A 22,055-nucleotide genomic window follows, 5' to 3' on the forward strand; every position below is an offset into this window, starting at 1 on the left:
TTACTAAGCGCGTAGTTTACGGGTCTCATGCCTCCCTCCTCGCCAGGGTATAAGCTACCGCAGAGCGGAAGCCACGTTCCATTTTGTTTCTCATCACTCTCCCAGCACCCGGTTCAGGGCCTATCATGTTGTGGGGGTTTAAGGAATACTAATGATAAACTGGTGAGTTATTTGAGGACCCACCACCATCCTCGCAAGAGACTTTATGAGGCCAATCTGTCTTGTTCACTGCTGAAGCCTGGCATTTGGTAAGCCATTCATACATGTTTTTTGGAAGTTGAAATAAATACACCTTAGCCGGGTATGGTGTCTCACACCTGTAATTCCAGCACTTTGGGAGGCCGAGGCGGGTGGATCACCTGAGGTCAGGAGTTTGAGACTAGCCTGGCCAACATGGTGAAACCCTGTCTCTACTAAAAATACAAAAATTAGCCAGGCATGGTGGCAGCTGCCTGTGACCCCAGCTACTCAGGAGGCTGAGGCAGGAGAATCCCTTGAACCCAGGAGGCAGAGGTTGCAGTGAGCCAAGATCGTGCCACTGCACTCCAGCCTGGGTGAGGAGAGCGACACTCCATCCAAAAAAGGAAAGATAAAAAAAGAGAGAAAGAAAGGAAGGAAGGGAGGGAGGGAGGGAAGGAGGGGAAGGAAGGAAGGAAGGAAAGCACCTTAAACACCACCAGCTTCTTCATTGTGAAGTTCTGTTGCTGAAGTCCCTGCCATGTGTCTCAGTTGCCCCCTCTGCCATCCAAATGCCCAGACAGGCTCATCTGGGCCTCTCAGTATCCACCCTCCTTGCCTTCTCCCACATCTTCCTCTGCTCTAGTCCAGACAAACTGCTCACCATCCCTTCCCCAAAATGTGCTTTTACCACCTGTGGACCCCCTTCCCTCAAAGTCCTGCTCAAAGTTCCTTCATTTTTGACCTTCCTTTAAAAAGCGTGAGTGGGCCTGATACAGAGGCACACGCCTGACATCCCTGTGCTTTAGGAGGCTGAGGAGGGAGGTTTGCTCCCTCAGGAGCTGAGACCAGCCTGGGCAACATAGCAAGACCTTATCTCTACAAAAAAAAAAAAAATTAAAAGTTAGCCTGGCATGGTAGACATTGTAGTCCCAGCTGCTCAGGAGGCTGAGGTGGGAGTTTCACTTGAGTTCAGGAGTTTGAGACTACAGTGAGCGATAATTATGCCACTGCACTCCAGACTGTGTGACAGAGCAAGACCTTGTCTCAAAAAAAAAAAAAAAAAGCATGAGTGTGTGTGTGTGTGTGTGTGTGTGTATATGAGAGAGAGAGAGATAGCACTTTGAACCTGTGGAGGATTTCTATTTGGAAAGAAAAAGTCTGTTACATACACTATATTATTTAATAGCAAAATTGGCCATGCAGGTATTTTACAATTGTACATATTAGGAAACTAATGCTCAGAGAAGTTATATTTGTAATTTTCTTTCTTTTTTTTTTTTTTGAGATGGAGTCTCGCTTTGTCGCCCAGGCTGGAGTGCAGTGGCACGATCTTGGCTCACTACAACCTCTGCCTCCTGGGTTCACGCCATTCTCCTGCCTCAGCCTCCCGAGTAGCTGGGACAACAGGCACCTGCCACCATGCCCGGCTAATTTTTTGTCTTTTTAGTGGAGTCGGGGTTTCACTGTGTTAGCCAGGATAGTCTCAATCTCCTGATCTCGTGATCCGCCCGTCTGGGCCTCCCAAAGTGCTGGGATTACAGGCGTGAGCCACTATGCCCAGCCATTTGTAATTTTCAAACTGGGGATTGTGACTTATGTGTGGACCCATGAAAGCAGTTTGATTCATTGACCTCTACTAAAAATAGAAAGAAGGCTGGGCATGGTGGCTCACGTCTATAATCTCAACACTTTGGGAGGCCAAGGTGGGAGGATGGCTTAAGCCCAGGAGTTTGAGACCAGCCTGAGCAACACAACAAGACCCCATCTCTACAGTAAATTTAAAAGTTAGTTTGGTGTAGTGGTGCACACCTGTAGTCCCAGCTACTCAGGAGGCTGAGGTGGGAGGATCACTTGAGCCTGGGAGGTAGAGGCTGCAGTAAGCCATGATTGTGCCACTGCGCTGCAGCCTGGGTGACATAGTGAGACCCCATCTCTACAAAAAAGAGAAGAAAGAAAGAATGAGAGAAAGAATGACGGAAGGAAAGGAAGGAGGAAAGGAGGGAGGGAGGAGGAGTAGAAAATATGAGTATGCTACTCATACTAAGCAGTGTTTACGAAACTTGCCGTGTATTTGTGTGTATATGTTCATGCACACATGTCCAACTAGCTTGTGATATAAAATATATTTCTTCCTATGGGTTATGGTCAAAGTGACAGGATTACGTGACGTGCTGAAAGCTAACTAGTAGAGCTCATGCATTACTTATTAGAGTAGAGCTGAGACCGACCAGAGAGGTAGAGGTGCAATCCGTCAGTGCCTGGGAGGCAGCACAGAAATCTCAAAGGTGCCAGAGTGGGGCCCAGGGAGGCCAGTGTTCTGGGAAAACCAACTGTTGTGTTCTGGTTGTATGAAGTGCTGTGTTGTCGTGGGTTGTGTTCTGGTTGTATGAAGTGCTGTGTTGTCGTGGGTTGTGTTCTGGTTGTATGAAGTGCTGTGTTGTCGTGGGTTGTGTTCTGGTTGTATGAAGTGCTGTGTTGTCGTGGGTTGTGTTCTGGTTGTATGAAGTGCTGTGTTGTCGTGGGTTGTGTTCTGGTTGTATGAAGTGCTGTGTTGTCGTGGGTTGTGTTCTGGTTGTATGAAGTGCTGTGTTGTCGTGGGTTGTGTTCTGGTTGTATAGGTGCTGTGTCGTTGTGGGTTGTGTGCTGGTTGTATAGGTGCTGTGTCATTGTCGTTGTGGGTTGTGTGCTGGTTGTATAGGTGCTGTGTTGTTGTGGGTTGTGTGCTTGTGTATGAGGTGTTGTGTTGTTGTGGGTTGTGTGCTGGTTGTATGAGGTGCTGTGTTGTGGGTTGTGTGCTGATTGTATGAGGTGCTGTGTTGTTGTTGTGGGTTGTGTGCTGGTTGTATGAGGTGCTGTGTTGTTGTGGGTTGTGTGCTGGTTGTATGAGGTGTTGTGTCATTGTTGTTGTGGGTTGTGTGCTGGTTGTATGAGGTGCTGTGTTGTTGTGGGTTGTGTGCTGGTTGTATGAGGTGCTGTGTTGTTGTGGGTTGTGTGCTGGTTGTATGAGGTGTTGTGTCATTGTTGTTGGGGGTTGTGTGCTTATTGTATGAGGTGCTGTGTTGTGGGTTGTGTGCTGGTTGTATGAGGTGTTGTGTTGTTGTGGGTTGTGTGCTGGTTGTATGAGGTGCTGTGTTGTTGTTGTGGGTTGTGTGCTGGTTTTATAGGTGCTATGTTGTTGTGGGATGTGTGCTTATTGTATGAGGTGCTGTGTTGTTGTGGGTTGTGTGCTGGTTGTATGAGGTGCTGTGTTGTTGTTGTGGGTTGTGTGCTGGTTGTATAGGTGCTGTGTCGTTGGGGGTTGTGTGCTTGTTGTATGAGGTGCTGTGTTGTTGTGGGTTGTGTGCTGGTTGTATGAGGTGTTGTGTTTTTGTGGGTTGTGTGCTGGTTGTATGAGGTGTTGTGTCATTGTTGTTGTGGGTTGTGTGCTGGTTGTATGAGGTGCTGTGTTGTTGTGGGTTGTGTGCTGGTTGTATAGGTGCTGTGTCGTTGGGGGTTGTGTGCTTGTTGTATGAGGTGCTGTGTTGTTGTGGGTTGTGTGCTGGTTGTATGAGGTGTTGTGTTTTTGTGGGTTGTGTGCTGGTTGTATGAGGTGTTGTGTCATTGTTGTTGTGGGTTGTGTGCTGGTTGTATGAGGTGCTGTGTTGCTCTGGAGAGATGTCAAGTACGGCACCCTTTGTGTGGAGGGACTGAAGGCCCTGCTGGGTGGTTGGGAGCTCCAGGTTGGAATACAAGCTGTGTGGGGGCGAGTGTACCAATTGGTATATGGCTGTGTACCAGTCCTGCGTGGCCTAGAGCAGTGGTTCTAGGAGTATAGTTCTCAGGTCAGCAGCATAGCATCACCTGGACACTTGTCAGATATGCACATTCTCAGGTCCCACCCCAGACCTCCTGAGTCAGACACTCTTGGGGTAGGGCTTGAGATAACAAGCCCTCCTGGTGCCTCTGAGGCATAAAGTGTGAGGAGCACTCCCCTAGGGATGCCTGTTTGGCATTCAGTGTTTGGTATGTCTTTGCACAAGCAGGGAGGGTCTGGTCTCAAAGCGGTCTTGCTGGGAAGCAGAAGTGCTGGGCCTCCAGTGCAGCGTTCCTCCTGTCACCCACTCAGCCTACCCAGCACATGCACCCACAGCACTCATGTGTGAAGGAATGCTGCACGTTTCCCCCGTTCCCTGTGCCTTCCACACTGCTGACTCCACCCACACTACCTTAGCAACATGGGAGAGTTTTGTACACTGCTTTGAAAATGTGCCCGGCTGCATGTGAATACGAGCGTGCCAACTTGCATGATGTGTCTGTTTTACCTCCTCTGTCAGACAAAGTGCTCCTCCAGCAGAATCTTCCCTCTGGCTGCTGCAGTACTCAGTATACAAGCGCCTGATCCAAGCACCAGACTCACTCTAACCCTGGCCACACAACCCGCCCCAGGCTGACGTTCCCAAACTCATTCGTGGCCCCCATAACCTTGTGGTAACCTTGATGTGCCTACCCAGCACCTGCAGCCCATTTCCCCCCTGCAGGACTCTACGTGTTTCCTAACGAGAGAGGAGCTGTGCGTGGGTGCCGGCTGCCGGCAATGACAGCCTTTATCACCCCACTTCCTGTGTTGACTTGTGATGGGGTGTTGGGTCCCTGCTGCCTGAGTGAGCTGTGAACATTCATGCTACTTCCCATTACTGTCTGAAGCTTGGTTTCCGCATCTGCAGTGTGGTAATAAAAATACCCAACACTTGGCAGGGTGCGGTGGCTCAGGCCTGTAATCCCAGCACTTTGGGAGGCCAAGGCGGGCGGATCATGAGGTCAGGAGATGGAGACCATCCTGGTCAACGTGGTGAAACCCCGTCTATACTAAAAATGCAAAAAATTAGCTGGGCGTGGTGGCGCGTGCCTATAATCCCAGCTACTCCCAAAGCTGAGGCAGGAGAATTGCTTGAACCAGGGAGTTGGAGGTTGTAGTGAGCCGAGATGGCGCCACTGCACTCCAGCCTGGCGACAGAGCGAGACTCCATCTCAAAAACAAAACGAAACAAAAAACTCAACACTCAAAGGCTGTTCAGGGGATGAAAAGAAACGACCTGTGAAAACCTATCATAGTTCGTGGCACATCGAAAGTACCTGATGAAGAGCCCGTGCAGGGCTTAGCCATAGTTTTCCCTTTAGCCAGCCAGGTAAGTGCCTGTCCTTTGCAAACAGCACCTCTGAGAGAAGGGCCGTGGGGTCTTGTGGAGGGAGCCCCGGATTTGGTGCCTACTGGGCTGACTTCAGGCTCTGACTCCGCAACGAACCCTCCCTGCAATCACGAGCAAGAAAATGAGACTCGGTTTCCTTATCCCCCCAAAATACGGCCAGGAGTGATGCCAATCCCTCTTGTACAAGCTGCTTCAAGGACTACAAATAATTTTTTTTTTTTTTTTGAGACGGAGTCTGGCTGTGTCCCCCAGGCTGGAGTGCAGTGGCGCGATCTCGGCTCACTGCGAGCTTCGCCTCCCGGGTTCACGCCATTCTCCTGCCTCAGCCTCCTGAGTAGCTGGGACTACAGGCGCCCGCCACCACGCCCGGCTACTTTTTTGTATTTTTAGTAGAGACGGGGTTTCACCATGGTCTCGATCTCCTGACCTTGTGATCCGCCCGCCTCGGCCTCCCAAAGTGCTGGGATTACAGGCGTGAGCCACCGCGCCCAGCCAGGACTACATATAATTAAATGTGAAGATTAAGTGAAATATAAAGATTAAGTAACATCAAATTTAAACTCTCATGGGACTGTGTAGACCGGTGACTGTTATGCAAGTGCTATGGTGAGTTTCCTTCAGTGCTGAAAGGCATACTCTACTCTTCCTGAGGCTGATGAGTTGGGGACCTGAGAGCTCTGTTCTCATCTGTTAGGAAAGACCTAGAGAAAGAAGAGAACAAGGTCTCTGGCAAGGTCAGAAAGGGAGGGAGTCCCAGGTTAATAGAGGGGGAAATCCCAGCCCATTCCCCGCAGCAGCACCCCAAAACTGTGTGGCACAGCTTACTTTTTCTGTGGAATATGGAAAATGAACTCTAAGACAAGTGATTGCATCTAATCTCTGGAACAAATAGAAATTCAACGTAATCCATGGACTGTAAAGTATAATTACTGAGAAAAATCCACCTAGGCTGATGTAAGCAGCCACCCATGCCTAAACCAGACACAAACCCAGTCTTTGGCAGATGCATCAGTAGTCTTTTTGTCTTTTTTTTTTTTTGAGATAGGATCTTGCTTTGTCATCCAGGCTGGAGTGCAGTGGTGCAATCTCAGCTCGCTGCAACCTCGACCTCCCAGGCACAAGCAATCCTCCCACCTCAACCTCCTGAGTAGCTGGAACCACTAGTGTGCAGCTAATATTTTTAGTTTTTGTAGAGATGGGGTATCCTATGTTGCCCAGGCTGGTCTCAAACTCCTGGGCTCAAGTGATCCTCCCCGCTTGGCCTCCCAAAATGCTGGGATTACAGAGGTGAGCTACCAGGCTCAGCCTCCAGTGGTCATTTTGACGAGAAGCCTAGAAAACAATTTAGCCTCAGTCAGACTGCCTATGGGGTAGGGATTGGGATCCTGCATAGGTGAAATATAAACAAGTTGCAAACTGAAATAAAACCTGGGCTGCTTGACCTGGAAGGGTCCTCTCCCATCTGATTGTCACACACAGGTGGAACCTCTGACATCTCCCCTTCAAAGGCAAAGGATCACAGCTTAGACATTGTCCTCTCTATCCTAGGGAGCTAGTCTGGCTTTGTGTGTGAAGACTGTAAGATCGTGGTTTCTAGTAGAGGCAGTAACTCTCTGAGCCTTCTCAAGGCAATATTAGAACTCATGGCTGCTGGGCATGGTGGCTCACGCCTATAATCCCAGCACTTTGGGAGTCTGAGGCAGGCGTATCGGTTGAGCCTAAGAGTTCAAGACCAGCCTGGGCAACGTGGTGAAACTCTGTCTCGACAAAAAACATAAAATTAGCCAGGTGAGGTGGCGTGTGCCTGTAGTCCCAGCGACTTGAGAGGCTGAGGCAGGAAGATGGCTTGAGCTCAGGAGGTAGAGGCTGCAGTGAGCCTTGATTGTACCACTGCACTAAGGCCATAAGAGCAGCTCCTACCTTGTCCAGTACATGCTTCAATCACCTCCTCACTCCTCCCCCTGCCCTGTCATCACCATCATCATCATCACCATTGCCACAGCCACATCACCGCACACAGAATGCCTATGATGTGCCGAGCACAAGGTAGTTCTTTCTGTTTGTGTGTTTTTGAGACAGAGTCTCACTCTGTCACCAGGCTGGAGTGCAGTGGCACCATCTCAGCTCACTACAACCTCCACCTCCCAGGTTCAAGCGATTCTTCTGCCTCAGCCTCCTGAGTAGCTGGGACTACAGTAGCTGCCTCTCTATTTTATTTTATTTATTTATTTATTTTTTGAGATGGAGTCTCGCTCTGTCATCCAGGCTGGAGTGCAGTGGCGCAATCTCGGCTCACTGCAAGCTCCGCCTCCTAGGTTCACGCCATTCTCCTGCCTCAGCCTCCTGAGTAGCTGGGACTACAGGCGCCCGCCACCACGCCCGGCTAATTTTTTGTATATTTAGTAGAGATGGGGTTTCACCATGTTAGCCAGGATGGTCTTGTTCTGACCTCATGATCCACCCGCCTCAGCCTCCCAAAGTGCTGTGATTACAGGCGTGAGCCACAATGCCCGGCCAGGGAATTCTTTCTACACATTTTTTCCAAGCAGTTCTCATCATGTCCCACACTCTCCACCCTGTCCGCCTCTCCAGGCACACCAAGCCTTCGCTCTCTCCAAGCCTCCAGTGGCCAAGACTTCCATGAAGTCTTTCCTGACCTTTGGGTATAGTGGGTCTCTAATGACATGAAGCAGAGTCCTGATTTTGGCTTCATCCTGTCAATATTTGCCATCAGAACTTGGATAGACCCAAGGATGACTTATCTATGTCCCAGAAATCATTCAGAGGTAAAAAAAAACAGGGTGTCAAAGGACCCAGAAACCAAGTCTTCGAATAATGACTGAAGACACTATGGAAGTGTGTTTTGGAGACAAGAAGACTCTCGGGATGTGCTGGCTGTCTTCAGAGGATGCTTATTGGAAGAAGAGTTAGACAGTCCAGACAGAAGGGACAGCCAGGACCTCTGGGGTGGAGTTACAGGAAGACATATTTTGACTCATCATGAGGAATAAGTTTCTAATCATGAAACCATTCTCCATTGAAACATGATCTATTGAAAGGAGCAAATGTCTCACCTTCATTGATGTTTGTATTCATTGATGCTGGGTGATCATCTGATAAGGATGCAGTGACAGGAATCTTGCATTTGCTGGGGGTGGGGGTGTGGTTGAGGATAGTCTGGTTTATCTTTCAAAGTTCCTTTCAATTCCTCTGTGATTCTATAGGCTGTACTCCTTCCTGATCAATGTCCCTAGCCGGGGTGGCCAAGGCTAAGTCGAGTATGCTGAGGGATTGGAGGGGCAGGGATGTTGAGAATAGGGTGAATGGAAGGATGAGGAGTTCCCAGCAAGCCTGGGACACAGGAAACCTTGGGGCAGCTTCCTCCCGGAGGTATCAGGACTGAAAGTGCTGGAGAAGAAGTGTGTTGCCTTGTCCTGAAAGCCTTCCTCCTTGAAAGCAGCTTCTAAAGGCAGTGAATGGAGAAGAGCAAGGAAACGACCCCAATACCACCAACAGAGGCTGGAAACGCTTCAGGCTGTTTAAACCTAAGAATGATGCATCTGTTGGCTCACGTCTGTAATCCTAGCACTTTGGGAGGTCAAGGTGGGCGGATCACCTGAGGTCAGGAGTTCAAGACCAGCCTGATCAACATGGAGAAACTCCGTCTCTACTAAAAATACAAAATTAGCCGGGGTGTAATCCCAGCTACTTGGGAGGCTGAGGCAGGAGAATTGCTTGAACCCGGGAGGTGGAGGTTGTGGTGAGCTGAGATCGCGCCATTTCACTCCAGCCTGGGCAACAAGAGCAAAATTCTGTCTCAAAATAAATAAATAAATAAACAAACAAAATTAGCCGGGTGTGGTGGGGCATGCCTGTAATCCCAGATGCTCAGGAGGCTGAGGCAGGATAATTGCTTGAACCTGGGAGGCAGAGGTTGCGGTGAGCCAAGATCATGCCATTGCACTCCAGCCTGGGCAAGAAGAGCAAAACTCTGTCTCAAAAAAAAAACCAAAAAACGAATGGTACCTCTGTTGGGGATGCAGTGAGGTAAGCATCTTCAGTAAGCAAGGTGTGAAGAGGGGAAAGAGGAAAGGTGAATATGGAGGAGAGGGTGAAGGAGAGCACTGGAAAGGGTAGGATCCCAGCGAAGGGCGATTTGGTTGAAAGGGAGCATGATACAAAGGTGGGGGTGAGGCCAAGAAACAGCCACCATGTGTGGGTGCCGCTATGCGTGCAGACATTGTTTTCATAACATTGTGGACCAAGAGAGGAAATGCCCACTTCTGGAAGAAAAAGCCACAAATGAGACTTGGAAGGGAAATTGATCAACATCTACAAAAGGGCTTCTTAAAGGAAACGGCCCTCAGACAGGGCAGAGTTGAGGGAAAGGACAGAGGTTATGAGCGCCTGCAAGAGTGGCAGCTTGGAGTAGAGAAAACACTAAAGGTGGAGTCAGAAGACCTGAGTTCAAGTCCCAGCTCTGCCACTGGTTAGCAGTGGGATCTTGGGTAAGTTGCTCTCCCTCTCAGCCTCATGGACCTCCTGCATAAAAATTGGGGGTTAGACTGGATGATCTCTGAAGTCCTCTCTAGCCTGGTAGTCTATAAGATTAATAATTTATCAGCAAACCAAGTTAATTTATAGATAGAACATCATTATTTTTGAGTCAAAAAATGACTCTGTAACTGTATGCTTTTCTTGGTGATTTCACTTTTTTTTTTTTTCTTTTAGAGACAGGGTCTTGCTATGTTGCCCAGGCTGGTATCCAACTCCTGGCTTCAAGCAGTCCTCCTGCCTCGGCCTTCCAGAGTTGATTTCATTTTTGTCTTCCAGTGTTGTTTTACTGTTGTTCCCTTTGAAAAATTCTAACCTATCTTTTCTGAACTTGAGCTGAGAAGGGAAGGGGTTTTGTCCCTGTTGGGCAAAAGGATGGTAGCAAGTAGTTTGACCAAGTGCCCTGATTTGCCAGGACTTAGGGGTTTCCCAAGTCAAGGGACTTTTCAGTCCTGGGCAGACTGGAATGGTTGATCGCCCTAGTGGTGAGGAAGATGAAGGTCTGGAGGTGGCTTGGAGGAGAGGTTGCTGGGAGCGCTCTTCTCCTGTTCTCTGTTGATCAGGAGTTTCCCTCATCAGTCTGCTGACTTTGTGTGGTGGTTTCATTACAAGTTGTGAGCCCCTTATTGGGGGTATAGGGAGGAGAAGTGAGGGCAGCCTTTAAACTAGTCATAGGCCCCAGTTGAGACAATTGTTGCCGGGAAAGAAGCTGAAATGCTTGACTAGCACTGATGCTGTGGGGGATTTTCCCTCTTTCTTCAAAAAAACAGAAAAGACCCAGTGGAAAAAAAAAAAAAAAAGTGATGAGTTGTGAGGCAGGTCGCGGCCCTACAGCCCCAGGAGACGATGCGCAGCTCATTTGCTTAAATTTGCAGCTGACGGCTGCCACCTCTCTAGAGGCACCTGGCGGGGAGCCTCTCAACATCAGACAGTGACCAGTCTGGTGACTCACAGCCGGCACAGCCATGAACTACCCGCTAATGCTGGAAATGGACCTCGAGAACCTGGAGGACCTGGTGAGTAGACACGGGTAGCTTCCTGTCGCCGAGGCCCTGCCTGGAATTCTAATATCCTCTGCCAGAGTCTGAGAGAGAGGGGACAGCGTGGGAATCTTCTCCCGCTGTGGATCTGTAAAATCTAGACAGGTCAGTCAGCTCCTGCCCTTTAAGAGTTTATTTTCCATTCTGTGGAAGAAGCAGATAAGGAGAGCTGCTGTCCTTAGTAGACATCCTTTAGAGGAAGCTGGAAGACGTGGGTTCAGGCTCTGCATCCTCCTCTGAGTTGCTATGTGACCGGGAACAGGATACTTCACTTCCCCATTCTTTCTCTCCTTTTCTCTTAGGGTGGGAATATGGAACTAGACAGGAAAGTACCTTTGGAGGTTTTCTTACCATAAGGAGGCTGGCATTGCTCATCAGTCAATCAATGCATAGCTGTTCATCTCTTGCCATATGATTATATCATCAGGGCACTACATTCTGTGTTGGGTGGAGAAGTTGAGGATCTGGTCTTTGCCCTCAAATAGCTTCTGCTCTGGCCAGAGAAAAAAAATCACTCACTGGAAGCTATTAGACAACAATTATGTGCTAAACTGAGAAGTATGAGAACAGATGGTAGCAAGGAAGAGGATCCCAGCAGGTTGGAGTCGGGGAGCGGGGTGAGAAAACTGTTAATCTGAAAAAACGTCTTGGAACCTGTTGTAGAATCTCTAGAGATAAGGTATTCTTGGAAAGGTTTCTTGGGTGGGCTAAGAAAATGGTCCCCAGCACTACACTGCCAGCACTCATGTCTCTGCAGTGAAGCGTAGAGGTGCAGTTGACCTGGTCGTCACTGGGCTCCCAAAAGGTGTACGTGTGGAGCAGCTCAACCGGAGAAACACAGGGTTCCTTGTGAGCCGACGGCAGAGGCTGGTTGTAAGGGTTTCTTGGAAACTTCTTCACGGTCTTTTCTCCCCCTGGGGAGAGGACTTGTCTTGGGACTGCATTCTGGGTTAGATCATGAAGGAGCCAAACCCTGGCTCCTACCAACTCTCCTGGCCCAAACTTACCCTGAGATATTGTCTGACTCCCTCCTGCTCCCCCAGCTGGAGTGGACTTTGTAGTTCCGCCAACCGTGTTCCCAGACCTGCTGGGAGAAGCCTGCCTCCCGCTTGCCCAGATCTCAAGGCTGGGAAGTGTAAGTAGGACACGGGGAGAAAGTGAGCAGAAGGGCTAACTACCCAAAGCCTGGCCTCTCGGCTCCAAACTGCAAGCAGAATCAGAGCCGGACCATTCATCTAATCAAGACCTGCTTCATAATTTGTGGGATCTAGTGCAAAATGAAAACATGGGGCCCCTTATTGAAAAATTATTAAAAATATCAAGAAGGCAACAGCAGAGCACTAAACCAAGTCAGGGGTCCTGCTGGGTGCAGGCCCCGTGTGACTGCACCAATTGCATGCCTATGAAGCTGCCCTGAGTCTAATCACAGAGTCTGGGCAATATCCCAAATCAGACTAAAAACCTGCAGCCCCAAAGGGGCAATGCGCTCCCACCCTGGTCCCCAGTCACGGCCGCTGGCCTTGCCTGATTTAGTTACTGGGCGTCTTCCTCTGCCTGCAGCTTCAAACTGACCACGAGCCCTGACCCAGTTGGATTTCTTAGTAACCGACTGGAGACCTGGCGGGTCCCAGCTTCTGAGAAACCTTGAGTTTCCCTTAACTGTGCATCTCACCTCACTGAGTGACCTACTAGAGACAGGTGGTGGCAGGGGCCAGGGGCAGCAGGGTATGTCCCAAGAAAACTTACATCTGGGGGAAAGGGACCTAGTGACTTGCTTCATGTCACACCTCAAATGAGTGATCCTCAGCCAGGCATTCAAATATCTGGATCCCTTACTCAGGGTCTAGCCAGGAGTCCGGAGTCCTGGACCATCTGGGCTCTGGAGTTCTTCAGCCAGCCACCAGTGCGTCGTTCTCCCTTCACGAATCTCCTACATACCCTGTCTCCAGGGCCAATGTCTCCTCAGAACACAGACCCTCTCCTCTACCCCCACCTACTCACTGAAGGGCTGTGAGCAGCTTGGCAGACTGTCCCTCAGTGTCACAGTACAAAAACCCCGGGCATAGTGGTACAGGCAGGAGAATCTTGCATGTAGCAGCTTCTCAATAAGTATTTATTGATTACTTATTGTAATGTGATGCAGTAAAGCTCTTAGCTCACCATTTTTCCTCTGGAATTAGTCCAGGTTCTTCTACTCCTTCTGCTTCCTAGTCTCCTCCTTGTCCTTGCCCATACCAAGTATTGGTTCATATTCCTTGAACACTGGGTTTTACACTCTAATGTTGGGCTAAGAACTGGGGACTTTTAGCTACACAAACTTGCCAGGAAAAAAAAAAGGAACTGGGGGCTCCTGGCCATAAGCCAGGTTGGTCATTCTGTATTCCATTTGTCCTGTTGAACTCGAAGACCAACTTTAGCCGCTTAAAATGTCCACTTCTTTAAGGCAGGGGCCGGGAGGTGTCGAGGGGCTGCTAATTCTCAAGAATGAATGGTCCAAATAGAAAAAAAAATTAGATGACTGAGAGCCAGGAACCAGAAGATTCCAGGTCCTGGGGTGGGCATGCCAGGGACCCATTCTGCTGGAAAGGCAGATCCAGGCAGACCTAGAGCAGCCCCTGTCTATGCGAACCTTGATCTGAGAGCCTCCTTCCAATAGAACCAGGGCCTGGGCTGGGGCACCCACAGAGGCTGGTCATAAACTATACCTCCAGCCCCACCCTGCACACCAACCAGGAAGGGAAGCTGCTATAGCACAGGGTGAAGCTGGCCCAAGCCCCAGAGCCTGGCTTTCTATGACCCCTCTCCATAGATAATTACCACACATCATGACTTCAGTGTGACTAGAGCATCACAGGCTACACAGCCCGTCCACGTGGACCATCTCATTTCATCACGGAGGTGTGAAGAAGAGGAACCAAAACTAGCTCAGGCTGTTTCTTGGGGGAAGGGAGGTTCTCCACCCGCCCCCCCCCCCAATCAGATGAAAAGTCCCAGAGCAACCCCAGCAGAGCAGGCCCAACTGGGGGTGTGGTTGGAGGGGTCAGACATGAGGGAGAGCCCCAAGGCCAGGCTGAGGATGGGTCAGGGTCAAAGTGAATCTGGGTTCAGGCATACAGACTGCAGAGTCTGGTCAGGAACTCTTGCCTTCCCCAGGGATGCAGTCTGCAGCTGATCCCACTCCTCTAGCAGAATGGCATCAACAGTGGCCGTGTATGTGGACCTGAGAATCAGGACACAAGAATGAGCCTTCTTTCAAGAGTGGTGGGGCAAAATATTTCCAGCCCAGGAGATGGTTTCAAGAGGCTGCCACACATACCTGGGAGGCCTGTCTATCTGCACCTTGGATTGTGTGACCCTGTATCCAAAGGGCAAAGAGATGCTGGGGTGCCAGGTGGGGCCCCTTTAAGCCTCAAGACTTGCTGCAGAGGCTTGGAGTAGCTTAAACTCTCCCCCTAAAACCACATCCAGCGCAGTACCTGCTTCTAATGACCAAAACCCGTGGGAAGAGATGGAAGAGGAGTCTCACAGGCTTGTCCCTGAAGGCTATGGGTGTAGCAAGGGAGATGTGACAAATGGCAAGCCAGAGTCTCAGATGGTCTTTAAGGGCTGTGGGCCTCCTGAAGAAAGACAGGCTAAGGGATACAGACCTACACCCTCACCCATAGCCCAGTCTCATTCCTCCAGACCCCTGCACCCCTTAAGCCACCGAAGGCTGGAATGACAGATACCCTGGCCGGCTCCACTCACAGCTCCTGACTCTCAGCTGGGAATATCCACACAGGGACATAAAAGGAGATGGAGCTTGCATGCTCCCCGTGGCCAGAGCAATGACTGGCATCTGTGTGCAGACACCTCCCGTGGCCAGCATGACTCAGGCCTTGGAGTCCTGGGGTTCGGCCTGAGTGAGCCACGCACGCAGGCAGCCCTGCCCCCTCCTTGGGGCTGAGAAGTAAGGTCAGGCTGGGGCATTCACTGGTGGCAGAATGGACTAGAAAAGCAAAGTCTCCAGCTACTGAGCTAGACAGAGATCACGCTGAGAACCAGCTCAGCCCCAGGCAGGGCAGGACAGACAGAAAATCTGGGAGTGAGAGTGAGGGGCATCTGAAGGCAGAGTCCAGCCTCCTTCTTCCCAGGGCAGGAATCTCTTCCCGCACACTTGGGCTCAAACGTTCCTCTCCTTCCCAAGGGTCCCATCTCATTGCTGGACAGTTCTGCCTGTTAGAAAGTTCTCCCGCCTTTGACTGAAACTCTACCCCCTCAGCTTCTGCCCAGTCCTTCTGGACTGCCCCTGGAAGCCCACAGCAAGGGTCCATTGCTGCCCTCTTGCCCATGGAGCTTCTTTCCAATCCGTGACATCAGCCCTCATGGACTCAAGTCTTTTCTGTCCCAGACACTACACCCCTGGTACCTGAAAACTTCCTCCACGGGCAGGGTTCTCCAAGCCCCTCAACAAAGTGGTCATCCTTGTCCAGACCAACCAAACTGGGCTGGTGTCAGCTGCCCACTTCATCTGTTCTAGATGAACAGATGAAGGTAACAGTGGCCCTTCTGCTGGCCACGTCACTCCCATGACTCATCTTAAGCTTGTAGGCAACAAACTCCCAAGTGTTTCTCACGAACTGTTGTTACCTGGTCTTCCCTAACTTATCCCTGGATGGGTAAAGTTTTAAACCTGAGTCCTGGCTTGTATATTTTTCCCCACGCAATTTCATCTCGTTAGGTTGGGCCCATGGTTCCAGCTTGTAAAGAACTCTGTGTTGCCTGAGAGTGCCCCCAAAGCTGGGTTGAGAGTGCTGAAGAGGAGGGGACCCAGGATAGATCCCTGAGGCATGCTAGACACCCCTGCCCAATGTACCTGCTGACATAGAATCCCCATTAGCAAATGTGAGCTGAGCTTCATGCTGGTCAGTGCTGGGCAGTGGGGCAGCTTCTTTATTTGGAGAAGTGAGTTGGGGCTTGGAAACTTAATTATCCAGGGAGGAGCCTGCATCCTACAGTGGAGGGAAGGAGAAGAGTAACGTTTTGGGCCCTACCACAGGCCAAGTACTTTGCATCTCTTTATACCCCGCACCTTCCCCTAAGCCCCTCAATACTGGACACTGTTACAGCCCCTGCTCCTCCCCAGTGCTCACAGCAATTTTCTAACTAGATTCTAGCTCCACTCAGCCTCATTCTGGTCATTGTGTTTCTTGCCGCCTTTGGGGCATGTGGCCCTGGCCTATGACCAGGCTGTTGTCTGCTGGGTGCCTGTCTATGCCACACGCTGGTGTGGCCCATCTTGGGACCTGTGTCTATGCAAGGTGGGTGTTGCTGTCAGAGTACGTGTGTGCATGAGGGCCTTGGGTTTCTGCAGCTTTTCATGTCAAAGAATGGGTACACCGCTCACACAAACAGGCCGCCCTATGCTCCCTCTGGGCATGGGATTGGAGGGCTTCCTTCAGCACCACATGCCCCACAGTATTCAGGATTCCTGACTCCTCAACTTCCCATGAGGACAGAGCCAACCTTGCTTTATTGCCTCTCTCCATAGTTTGGGGGAGATTGGGGGAGCTAGAACTCCTATGTGTGGGAAGTGGCTTTAACATGTGCCACTCCTGAACCCCCAAAACGTCTGTTTGACACCTCCTGCTGAGATGTGCCGTCAGTTCCCAGCACCCCTCAAACCAGCTTCCTCCCATCTTCCTCTCTCTGACGCTGCCAAACAAATACCTCTTGGCAAGGAGGAAGAGACAGGCCCCTCCCAACCCCCTCTACATCTGGTTCTCAGGAGATGGGAGCCCTAGGGACAGAAACCCAGGGCTTTCTGGGTCAGATAGGCTGGTTGGACCTAAGCCCTCACCCAGGCACAGCCAAGGTAGGTGGAGTTCAGCCCTGCTGACCGCCCCGGGCCCTGCTGCTCTCCTCCCTCTGCATGAATGGCTTGGCTCTGCGTGAAGACTGCTGAATTCCAGTATTAGTCAAGTGGGTGTGCTCAATGACAATACTGGAAATAGCTCCCAATAGAGAGAGAGCAGTCAAGATAGGATCTAGGATCCAGGAGGTCAAGGTTATTGGGAGAAGGCAGAATGCAGAAGGTGATGGAGTGAGTCCCTGCTGACACACTAGCCTAAGTCTCAGATTATCAGGGCTCCTGGCCTTCTCTGGGAAACTGCTTTCAGAGCAGGTCAGCACACATCTGTCCTATGTAAAACACATGACCTTGGGAGGGGGACACAGAAGGCCTGCTTCTAAGACCTTTGCCATCTGGTTAGAAAGTGGTCATCCCAACCCTGGGTGCTATAATAAATGCACATGCATCATAAGGAGAAGAGAGAATTCCAAGAGGGGAGCCGGCAAGGATGTGGGAAGATGGGATTGAATTTGGCTTTGGAGGAAGGGTAGAAATTAGATAGGCCAATTTGGAAAGAAAGACCTGCTAGGCAGAAGGAAAAGGTCAAGCAGAGGTTTGGAGACAGGAATGTGTTGGGCTGGTAGGGAAAGGCCAAGGGGTGACCTAGAGCGATAATATATTAATAGAAGACAAAGGCTGGGCGCGGTGGCTCACGCCTGTAATCCCAGCACTTTGGGAGGCCGAGGCGGGCGGATCACAAGGTCAGGAGATCAAGACCACGGTGAAACCCCATCTCTACTAAAAATACAAAAAATTAGCCGGGCGCGGTAGTGGGCACCTGTAGTCCCAGCTACTCAGGAGGCTGAGGCAGGAGAATGGCGTGAACCCGGGAGGTGAAGCTTGCAGTGAGCCGAGGTCGCACCACTGCACTCCAGCCTGGGGGACACAGTGAGACTCCGTCTCCAAAAAAAAAAAAAAAAAAATAGAAGACAAAGTTTGAAAGGTCAGAGGAATATACATTTGGGAGGAACACAAAGGCTCTGTTGGGGAGGTTAGACTTCATCCCACAGGTCCATGGTTTTCAAATGAAAGTAGAACCATTTTCTTCAACAAAAGCTTATGTGTGAAGCACTACACAAGTCAAAAGTGGAGGGTTATAGTTTAAAGTCAAGGAGGGGAGCCTGGAGCCACACCACCACTCCCCACCCCAGGGGAACCCTGTGACACACACACACAGTCATGGGTACTCTAAAGAAAGTCCTTGGAGCTGGGCGCTGTTGTCACATACCTGCAGTCCCAGCTACACAGGAGGCTGAGGCAGGAGGAGGATCACTTGGGCCCAGGAGGTCGAGGTGTAGTGTGCTATGATCACACCTATTAATAGCCACTGCACTCCAGCCTGGGCAACATAGCAAGACACTATCTATCAAAAAACAAAAACAAAGGTGTGTGTTTGGGAGAGAAATTCCATGGAATCCTACTGCATGGGATGTTCTGCAATTAGTTCTAAACTTTATTTTTTAAAAAAAGTGTTTTGTAGAGTTGAGGTCTCGTTATGTTGTGCAGGCTGGTCTTGAACTCCTGGTTTCAAGCAATCCTCCCACCTAAGCCTCCCAAAGTGCTGGGAGCCACTGTGCCCAGCAGTTCTGAAATTTAGCAATGTGTGAATGGCACTAAGTTTGGCTTACTCTACTCTTTTTTTTGAGACTAGGTCTTGGTCTGTTACCCAGGCTGGAGTGTAGTGGCATGATCATAGTTCACTGCAGTCCGAAATTCCTTGGCTCAAGTGATCCTTCTGCCTTGTCCTCCCAAAGTGATGGAATTACAGGCCTGAGCCACCATGCCCAGACTCCAGTCAATCTTCTACTGACGAACATTATCACAAATATGACTTTTTCTTATAGTTGACTTTGTTATTAAATGTGACATTGAGACCTGGTACGGTAGCTCATACCTGTAATCCCAGCACTTTGGGAGGCCGAGGTGAGTGGATCACTTGAGGTCAGGAATTCGAGACCAGCCTGGCCAACATGGTGAAACCCTGTCTCCACTAAAAATACAAAAAAATTACCTGGGTGTGGTGGCAGATGCCTGGAATCCCAACTACTCGGGAGGCTGAGGCAGGAGAATTGCTTGAACCCAGGAGGCAGAGGTTGCAGTGAGCCAAGATCGTGCCACTGCACTCCAGCCTGGGCAACAAGAGCAAAAATCCACCTCAAAAAAAAAAAAAAAAAAAAAAAAAAACAGTGAAATAGAAAAAAAAAAAAAAAGACAAAAAACAAAAGAAAACCACTGCTTATAGTTGATGGGGAACCGGTAAAGGACTTTAAGCAGAACAATGAGGCAGTGGGATTTGTGTTTTAGAAAACGCACCCCGTCCTCTGTGCAGGACGTGGACAGGAGTAGAGAAGCTGGTGGAGACGGGACCCATGGAGAGATGGTCTCCTGAGCGTTAGCGTGAAGAGAAGGAAGACTAGACTGAGGCAATGGCACAGGGATGCTGTGGGAAGAGTTGGCAGATGGCTCTGCCCTTGCACTGATGTATCTCCCACACCTGCTTCTCACAGAGCCCCATTCCCCCCGAGCCAGAAGGAAAGACCCAGGTTGGGGAATGGGTCTGCTCAGCATTAGGAGTGAGTGTATGACCCACAACTGTGGCTCCTGAGAGGCAAGAAAGCCCTGTGGCGCCCAGTGTGACCACCCCCTCCTTGTCGGGGGGCCTTGCTCTCCTAAAATGGGAGCAGCATTAAGCCACCCAGAGCCTGGTGGACAGGGTACCCCATCCTATCCTCTGCCTCCCTGGGGCTCATCATTTATAGTATTGCCTTTTTGAACCCACATAGGTTGGTTGTAATTGATTTTGAATTGCCTGGGGAGGGGCTTGGGTAGGGAGGGTGGGAAGAACAGAGCTGGGAGGTGAGGAGGAACAGGTGCAGGGGACAGCTGTGAGTGAAAGGTGTGAAAACAGGCACATGTCTTCCTTTGTGGTTAGCTGGGTAAACAACCTGAGTGCTGGGGTGATGGAGGTGGGGTGATGGGGAGAGGAAGAGGAGGATGGGGAGGAGGGAACTTCCGGAGACATCACGGGCACGCCCCCTGCACTTGGAGTAGGCTCTCTCCTTCTCTCCTGCCAGTCTCCCCGTGTCACCCTCACTTTCTCCTGCCTCTCTCTGCCTCTGGGCTTTCTGCTTCTGAGTGCTCCTAGCTGCAGGGAGGTTGCCAGTGATGGGAAGTAGCAGGGAACCTGCATCTGCTTTCCCTAGAAGGAAGCCCAGGCAGGGTTGTTCAGTGGAAAGTATTGGCTTTGGAAGTAGATAAATGTCAGTTCACACAAACCTGATCTTTAGCAAGACACATCTGTGAAATAGGAATACTATTACATACCTTGAGCGGGTTGTGCATATTGAACCAGATGGGAGGCTATTACTGCCATTTCAGTGATAACGGAGACGGTCAGGAACAGTGAGACCCATGAGGAGGGAGCCGCAGGCCACGTCAGCACCCGCCCGCCCCCAGCCCCCAGCACGATGCTAAGTTGCAGTGCCCGACTGTTCTGCTCGGAACTGAAACAGACGGGTCCTTGTACCAACCAGGTCCATTCCCCAAATTGACTCCAGCCCCCAAGGCTGCAGGCTTCTGTACATGAGGACCCCAAAACACAAGCTGACTTATGGGGCCCAGCCCCTCAGCACTTACAAAGCATGGCCGCCTGCACACCTCCCTTCATCTGCACCACCACTCTAAGGAATGCGATCCCTTTGACAGGCAAAAAACTGAAGTTGGAAAACACAAAGTGATTTGTTCAAAATTGAAATTTGAAACTTGACATTTGGTCAGTGGAGCCTATGTAGGAAAAACCTCCAAGAGAGCTAGGGTTCCTCTCGGAGAGGAAAGACAGGTCCTCACCCTCCCGTCTCCTTGCCCTTGCAGTTCTTGGAATTTGACAAATTCGACAACTATAACGACACCTCCCTGGTGGAAAATCACCTCTGCCCTGCCACAGAGGGGCCCCTCATGGCCTCCTTCAAGGCTGTGTTCGTGCCCGTGGCCTACAGCCTCATCTTCCTCCTGGGCGTGATCGGCAACGTCCTGGTGCTGGTGATCCTGGAGCGGCACCGGCAGACACGCAGCTCCACGGAGACCTTCCTGTTCCACCTGGCCGTGGCCGACCTCCTGCTGGTCTTCATCTTGCCCTTTGCCGTGGCCGAGGGCTCTGTGGGCTGGGTCCTGGGGACCTTCCTCTGCAAAACTGTGATTGCCTTGCACAAAGTCAACTTCTACTGCAGCAGCCTGCTCCTGGCCTGCATCGCCGTGGACCGCTACCTGGCCATTGTCCATGCCGTCCACGCCTACCGCCACCGCCGCCTCCTCTCCATCCACATCACCTGCGGGACCATCTGGCTGGTGGGCTTCCTCTTTGCCTTGCCAGAGATTCTCTTCGCCAAAGTCAGCCAAGCCCATCCCAACAACTCCCTGCCACGTTGCACCTTCTCCCAAGAGAACCAAGCCGAAACGCATGCCTGGTTCACCTCCCGATTCCTCTACCACGTGGCGGGATTCCTGCTGCCCATGCTGGTGATGGGCTGGTGCTACGTGGGGGTAGTGCACAGGTTGCGCCAGGCCCAGCGGCGCCCTCAGCGGCAGAAGGCAGTCAGGGTGGCCATCCTAGTGACGAGCATCTTTTTCCTCTGCTGGTCACCCTACCACATCGTCATCTTCCTGGACACCCTGGTGAGGCTGAAGGCTGTGGACAATACCTGCGAGCTAAATGGCTCTCTCCCCGTGGCCATCACCATGTGTGAGTTCCTGGGCCTGGCCCACTGCTGCCTCAACCCCATGCTCTACACTTTCGCCGGCGTGAAGTTCCGCAGTGACCTCTCGCGGCTCCTGACCAAGCTGGGCTGTACCGGCCCTGCCTCCCTGTGCCAGCTCTTCCCTAGCTGGCGCAAGAGCAGTCTCTCTGAGTCAGAGAATGCCACCTCTCTCACCACGTTCTAGGTCCCAGTGTCCCCCTTTATTGCTGCTTTTCCTTGGGGCACGCAGTGATGCTGGATGCTCCCTCCAACAGGAGCTGGGATCCTAAGGGCTCACGGTGGCTTAGAGTGTCCTAGCTGGGGTAGCTAGAGGAACCAACCCCCATTTCTAGGACATCCCTGCCAGCTCTTCTGCCAGCCCTGGGACTCAACTGGAGCCCAGGGAGCGGAAAGCAGCTCGAAGGCACAGTGAAGCCTGTCTCTACCCATCTGCACCCTCTTGGGCTGAGAG

The 22,055-nt window shown here is 51.0% G+C and overlaps 1 protein-coding gene across 1 annotated transcript; it reads left to right on the plus strand.

Annotated features, from left to right (window-relative positions):
• The first annotated feature begins 10,324 nt into the window (after positions 1-10,324).
• On the plus strand, positions 10,325-21,788 carry CXCR5 (C-X-C motif chemokine receptor 5). The gene is made up of 2 exons (XM_008021125.3): positions 10,325-10,936; positions 20,721-21,788. Exons 1-2 carry the CDS (start codon positions 10,886-10,888, stop codon positions 21,786-21,788), a joined length of 1,119 nt encoding a protein of 372 aa, XP_008019316.1. The 5' UTR covers positions 10,325-10,885.
• Positions 21,789-22,055: the final 267 nt, after the last annotated feature.

This window comes from Chlorocebus sabaeus, chromosome 1 (genome assembly GCF_047675955.1).
Source record: "Chlorocebus sabaeus isolate Y175 chromosome 1, mChlSab1.0.hap1, whole genome shotgun sequence".
NCBI lineage: Eukaryota > Metazoa > Chordata > Mammalia > Primates > Cercopithecidae > Chlorocebus > Chlorocebus sabaeus.